The sequence below is a fragment of the Sapajus apella genome, unplaced genomic scaffold, assembly GCF_009761245.1.
Source record: "Sapajus apella isolate SASKATOON/1434 unplaced genomic scaffold, GSC_monkey_1.0 scaffold20, whole genome shotgun sequence".
NCBI lineage: Eukaryota > Metazoa > Chordata > Mammalia > Primates > Cebidae > Sapajus > Sapajus apella.
In genome coordinates, this window is record NW_022436960.1 from 352835 (window position 1) to 359858 (window position 7024).

General features: G+C 58.1%; 1 protein-coding gene across 2 annotated transcripts in view; it reads right to left on the bottom strand.

The window, feature by feature from the left end:
* Positions 1–3550: 3550 nt before the first annotated feature.
* Positions 3551–7024, bottom strand: part of TNFAIP2 (TNF alpha induced protein 2) — a 14368-nt gene continuing 10894 nt past the window's right edge. The window contains exon 12 of one of the 2 annotated variants that reach the window (XM_032287298.1): positions 3551–5693. In XM_032287298.1, coding sequence (XP_032143189.1) covers positions 5552–5693 — 142 coding nt within the window. In that variant the 3' untranslated portion in view covers positions 3551–5551. The remainder of the gene's footprint in view (positions 5694–7024) is intronic. The other variant, XM_032287299.1, reaches the window with a different exon arrangement.

The window sequence follows — 7024 nt, forward strand, 5'->3', positions numbered from 1 at the left end:
CTCCCTCCCTCCCTCCCTCTCTCCCTCTCTCCCTCCCTCCCTCCCTCTCTCCCTCTCTTCCTCCCTCCCTCTCTCCCTCTCTCTCTCTCTCTCTCTCTCACACACACACACCCCACAAACTCTGTTCTGCACTGTTTTTTTTCATTTAACCTTGTAGGTCCTGAATTTCAACAACTGAACAGAGAGAACGTCCTCATTCTTTTTCACAGCCGCATAGTGCTCCATTGTCTGGGTGCACTGCAGTGATTCCCCGCTGACTGTGGATGGGCATTTAGGGAGTTTCCAGTGTTTTGCTCCTGTAATTGAAGGGACTAGCCCAGCGCTGAAGCCACATTGTATAGCTACCAGCGCATGGAGAGGTACATTCCTGGAAGGGGAATGGCTGCCTCACAGGCTGCTGCGTTTGTCAGCCTGAACTATGAGTCCACAGGGGGTGTGCAAAATAACGCCCCCAAAGCCATGAGCTCGCTTGGTGGCTGACAGCCTTGCACACACAGTGTTGTCACTCACTGAGGTATTGGTCACTCTAATGAACCACATGGCCGTTCTGCAGACATCTCAAAGTTTTAAAAAATAAATAATTAATAGATTTACTGCTGGGCACAGTGGCTCACACCTGTAATCCCAGCACTTTGGGAGGCTGAAGCAGGCAGATCACCTGAGGTTTGGAGTTCAAGACCAGCCTGACCAACATAGAGAAACCTGTCTCTACTAAAAATACAAAATTAGCGGGGCACAGTGGCACATGCCTGCAATCCCAGCTACTCGGGAAGCTGAAGCAGGAGAATTGCTTGAACCTGGGAGGTGGAGGTTACAGTGAGCTGAGATCACGCCACTGCACTCCAGACTGGGCAACGGGAGCAAAATTCCGTCTAAAAAAAAAAGTAAATAGAAGATTCATTTAGCAAAAACACATATAGCCATCATTGCAAGACTTGAATGAGATGTTAAATGTTCGATCCAATTTTCTCTCCTAGGTAAGTTTTTCTTTTGTGTTCCTGTGAGTTTTGAAAACATAATACCAGAAGAAGGGGCCCCCAATTCCACAGAGAGTGAGTGGAATTGGGAGTGGAAGAGTGAGTTTCTGGGAGTGGGTGTGAGGTTGGGAGGACCTCTGCTGACCCTGCATAGGTGCAGGCATGAGGCAGTGTCTTTGATGAGCCCTGGCGTTAGGCTGGCTGCACTGGGGTAGGCCCTGGCTCTCCTGCTAAAGCAGGGTTTTAAGGCCACCCCGGCGGCTGGCGCCTGCCGGGTTTCTGAAGATGTGTGGTATTCAGACGGGATGAAGGTCCAGGGCAACGGCCTGGCATGACAGAAAATACTTTGGGTCAATACCTGTGAAAAGAAGGAAAAAAATGAAAATAAAAAAACGAGAGAAGGCTTTGGGAACATCCTGGCGACCCAGCACGCACCTGCAGACAGACCTCTCCCCCTAAGTTGGCCTTCCTCGGCCCAGGTCTTCCCTGTCCCTAGAAGCAGCCCCACCAGCCTGGCTCCCTTGGGTCTCTTAGAAAGCCCTGAGGGGCTCTTTCCTTCAGCCCACCTAGAGCCCCCTCCATCTCACTCCCCCCGGGTGCCCTCACTGCCTCCCTCACCTCTCCCCTGGGGACCCCAGCGCCCATGAAGGGCAGAGGGGTCTTTCCAAGCGGTAAATCCCATGAGCCAAAAATCACCTCTCCAGCCCCTCCCAGTTCCCCTCCGCAGCTGGAAGGACTGCCCTGCCAGCCCCCTCCTTCCTCCTGCGGGCTCCCGGTCCACGACCTCGGTTCCCCAGCCCTGCCCTTTCTTTGCCTCAGACCTGGAATCCCTCCCCATTCCCGCCGGCCTCCGGAAGCTCCTCTCCCGCTGCAGCGCCCGGCCCCCCAGCCCGGGTCTGGTCCAGGCCCCTCCTCAGGACCGGGGCTCCAGCGACTGTGCCCCAGAGCCGCCCCTTCACCCCGGGGACCCCAGGCCCGTCCCCTGCGCCTGCACCCGCGCTGCTCGGTTGCTCGCTCCTGGCTCCTGCAGGGGGGCCCTGGCTGGCTGCTCCCCACTGCTGGAGGCCGGGGCCCCGGTGTCCCGAGGGGCCGCGACCTCCCCGCTCACCCCCTGCGCCCAGGAGCCCGGGGCCGGTCCTCGCACCAATGGCAGCAGGCGCTGGCCCCGGCCCCGCTCGGGCCGCCCAGTCCCCGCGCCGGGGACTCGCTCCTGCCCGCCCGGCAGACCCTCCTCTCCGGAGGTTTTCCCGGAGAAGTGACGGGGCCAGATTCGAGCGCTGACGGCCCGGCCCGGAAGGCCCCGCCCCAAAGGCAGGAACAGCAGGAACCTCCGAGGCGCCGCCGCACCCTCTTCCTCCTCTCCCGGGACCTCGCGCCGGGAGCCCGCCCCTCTGCCGGGGTGTGGGGGGGATGTGCAGCCTGGGGGTTTCCCCTGGCCCCAAGTCCCGCAGCGCTCCGAGGACTCGGCCCGCCCTGACCCCCGCGAGGCTGGGGGTCGCTTTGGGACCTAAGGCCCCCCCTACCCTTGGGTGAATGTCTGCCAGGGCCCACAGCCCCGCCTCCCCTTCCCCCCCACGACCCCGCCAGCTCACCCGGGGTCAGGGGGCCATGCAGGGGAGGATTGCTCTGCCCCCAACTTCGAGGGGAGCGGCAGGACACGCTGGTCTGAGGCCTACATCCCTGCGAGGCTCAACCAGGTCAGGACCCGCAGCCACATGGACAGGCAGGTTCAGGAGCCAGGCAGAGGGTCTCCTGGCGTCCCCCTCCTAGGCAAGCTGCACTGCCCCGACCCTCAACCCTCGTCTCCCTCCTTTTCTGTCACTGCATGGTGGGCCCCATGCCATCCCCTTTGGCCCCGAAAATGGAACTCTCGACAAAGGGCCTCCCCTCCGCCACCCCAGGTCCCCGCTGCCCCAGCTCCCTGCCACCCCAGGCCCTGCTGAAGCCCACACCCTCTGCAGGACCCTTCTGCAGGACCCTTCTTCAGGCTCACACGGCTCCCCTTGGGGCCCTCCTCCAGCCTCCTGCTTCCCTTCCAGGCCCTCTGCTCCTTCCCAAATTCCAGGCCAGACCGGGGTGCAGAGAAGCCCCCCCTTCCCTGGCAGCTGAGGCGGTCTCTGAACACAAACCAGAGGCCCTGTGATTACAGCTGTGGCTTTCAGGTCAATTCCAGAAACGTTAAGAGTCAGTTCCCACTGTGATGCATGCATGGGGTTAAATGGCTGCCCTGTGTCCACCCCACTCTCTTCCTCAGTAATGGATGGTGGAAGAAGCCCCAGGGGGTCACGGTCCCCTTTTTACAGATGAGGAAACTGAGGCACGGAAGGGTGAAGTGACTGGCCACGCCCTGCAGGCAGACACTTCCAAAGCTCTTGCTCACAGCGAGGGTGAGAGGGTGCGGGACATGTCCTGCTGGGACCACAGGAGATGCTCTGGGGGCAGGGACAGGCTGGGGGTTGGCAGAAAGCCTAGGAAGACAGGGTTAGCCCAGACCAAGAGGCTGAGAAAGCCGCTAAAGCCACTCCCCAGCCCCCATCATTGTGCAGCTCCCCAAATAAGCCACTCCACAGCCGATTTTGAATTCTGTTTTATATTAAGCTATAAAAACCTGGATACTGTTCCACACACATATAGAAAAGCAGTACTATAAAAAAATATATATGTATTGACAATATCAAACACACCAACTCCTACAAATGTAAAGACTTTGTGCATCACTATACCAGCCAGTTCCTGGCTACAGCTTCATAAGGGAGTGCCTGGGAAAAGGGGACGGACCCTGACTCAGCACTTCAGAGGCATCATGGGGCTGAGTCATGCCTGAGTCTGAAGGGCGCCCTCTCGGGCTGAGAGGGAACTTTCAGGCCCAGGGAGGAGCAGGGCCTTAAACAGAGCTCGTGCTTCCCTGGGGTAGAGCGAGGCGCCTGCAGGACAGAGGATGAACAGAGGCTGCAGTGGGCAGAATAACGGCCTCCACGTGACAGTCCCCGGGGCTGTGACTACATTAGGTCACACGGCCAGTGGGAGTTAAAGTTGCAGATGGAACTAAGGTGGCAAATCAGCTGACGTTAAAATAGAAAGATGACCTGGGTTCTCTGGGTAGGCTGGATGTGATCACAGGCGTGCTTAAAAGCGGCAGAGCAGGCTGGGTGCCGTGGCTCACACCTGTAATCCCAGCGCTTTAGGAGGCTAAGGCTATAGGATAGATTGAGCCCAGGACTTCCAGATAAGCCTAGGCAACAGAATGCGACCCTGTATCTACGACAGGTAAGTAGCTGGGCATGGGGGCGCGTGCCTGTAGTCCCAGCTACTCGGGGGATTGAGGCGGGAGGATCACTTGCACCAGGAGGTCCAGGCTGCAGTGAGCCTGGATGCCATGATCAGGCCACTGCACTCCAGCCTGGGCGACACAGCAAGACCCTGTCTCCAAAACAAAACAAAACAAAAAGCGGTAGAGGGAGGCAGCAGAGGGGAGGCCTCAATGAGGTGATGGGGAAAGGATTCAGCCACCCACAGCTGGCTCTGGAGATGGAGGGGCCTGAAGTCAGGAAGTATGGACAGCCTCTAAAAACGAAAAGGCCAGAAATGAATTCTCCCCTGAGCCTCCAGAAGGAGCGCAGCCCTGCTGACACCCAGATTTGCGCCCCCAGTCAGCTTCTGACCCGCAGAAGTGGAGGACCTCGTTTCGATCCATGAAATTTGTGGAAACCTATCATGGCAATAGGAAACAGAGGCCAAAGGGTCAGAGGTCAGAGGTCAACTTTGCCCTGCCCTGCCCAGACCTCAGCCAGACTTCTGGGTGGCAGGGCCCACAGAGGCACGCCCAGGTCCTAATCCTGCTGGGGGAATGGGGAGCCTGAGATGACGCAGGAGGTCCCAGCCCTTCTGTGGAGAACACCAAGGCCTTGGGGAACACTCTCTGGGTGAGGCCTTAGGGGGATGCAGAGGGAGGTCAGGGCTCCACTGCAGGGCCAGCCTGTATGGGCCATGGGGCTGTCTGAGCATGACATTTAATGCCGGCTGTGCCCCCAACTCACCATGGAACCCCACTATCCCCTGCCAGATGAGAGTTCTTTTCCTTCTTTCTTTTCCAGTTCTGTCTTCCATTCCAGCCTTGCTGAACCCAGGTCAGGGTGGCCCCGGGCTGAAGAGTGCAGATGGGTGAGGCTCAGCCCCTGTCATCAGGGAGCTGGAGAGGGCCCTCGGCCTCATGGGGAGGGGAGTCATGAGGCTGACGGTGGAGGGCACTGGACAGAGGTGGCCCGGGGTCCCTGAGCCTGGCCGCACTCTCCCTGCTGGGTCTTTCCTTGCGCGCACGATCAGCTATCGTTTACAAAGAGTCCTTGGTGTTGCCTGGTTGGCTGCCCACAATGGGGGCTCCTACCCCCACCGGACTTGTAAACAAACCGGGGTCTATCCAGTTCCAGCCATCAGGGCCTGCACCTCCACCAGGGCTGGGCAGAAGCAGCTTCGGAGCACAGGAGGCCCAAGAGTCAGCGCTGCTCAGTCAGCTCCCAGCGGGGTGTCCTGGACGCTTGCTGCGCACTCACAAGCAGGTCAGGCCACAGGAAAAGCTAACCAACCTTTATAAGGGAAAATAGGGGCCTGGAGGGCTCCTGGACTCCTGTGCTGACGTCCAAGATGCTCCGGATGCTCTTGACATCACTGTTGGATAGGTTCCCCTTGATGGCCAGGATGGCGCTCAGGTGGCCTTTGCTGGTGAGGAGAGCATCCCGTTAGCCCAGCCTGACACCCACACCCCTGCTCACTGGCTCCCTGCACTCCCAGCCAGTGCCACAGGGCCCGACAGCCATGGCCCGGTCCACAAGGAGGCTACACTTCCCTCCCCCTCACCCATGCACTCCACCTGGTGGTCCCAAGAGCAGCCATGCCCCAGCCTGCTTCGGGCCTGCGCACTGGCTGTTCTCCCTGTGATGCTCTTCCCAGGCTGTGAAATGATCGCCTCTTCCCACCCCTTACGCCTCCGCTAGGATGTCCACCCCCAAGAGGCTTTCTTGTCTCTAAACTCAGTACCTCCCATCATTCGCAACCTTGGTTAAACGTCTCTTTTTTTTTTTTTTTTTTTTGAGACGGAGTTTCGCTCGTTACCCAGGCTGGAGTGCAATGGCACGATCTCGGCTCACCGCAACCTCCGCCTCCCGGGTTCAGGCAATTCTCCTGTCCCAGCCTCCTGAGTAGCTGGGATTACAGGCACGCGCCACCATGCCCAGCTAATTTTGTGTATTTTTAGGAGAGACGGGGTTTCACCATGTTGACCAGGATGGTCTCGATCTCTTGACCTCGTGATCCACCCGCCTCGGCCTCCCACAGTGCTGGGATTACAGGATTGAGCCACCGCGCCCAGCCTTGGTTAAACGTCTTTACAACTTGCAGTTGTCTGTTTCTTTGCCTGATTATGTCATTACTATTGCTGGCCCTAAGCAGAATGTGAGCTACTTAAGGGAGGATGGAGACCTGGCCTCGCTTGTACTAGAACAGAGGCTGACACCTCGAAGGCTCCTCCATAATTTTGTTGGTGGGATGGGTAGATGGATGATGGGTGGGTGAGCAGATGGATGAGAGCTAGATGGGTGGAGGGATGGGTGCATGGATGTGAGTAGATGCATGGGTGGATGGGTGGATAGGTGGGTGGGTAGACAGGTGATTGGTGGGTGAGAGGACAGATGGTCAGAAGGATGGAGGGATGGGTGCATGGATGTAAGCAGATGCGTGGGTGGGTGGTTGAGTGGCTGGATAGCTAGATGGGTGGAGGGATGGGTGGATAAGTAGATGAGTGGATGGGTACTTACGTGGGTGGTTGGAATAACAGATGGGTGGATAGATGGGTGTGTGGGTGCTTATATGGGTAGGTGGATATACGGATGGATAGATGGATGGACGGGTGGGTGGATGGATGGATATATGGATAGATGGATAGATGGATGGATAGGTGGGTGGGTGCATAGACAGGTGGGTGAGAGGACAGATGGTCAGATGGGTGGAGGGATGGGTGCATGGATGTGAGTAAACGCATGGGTGTGTGGTTG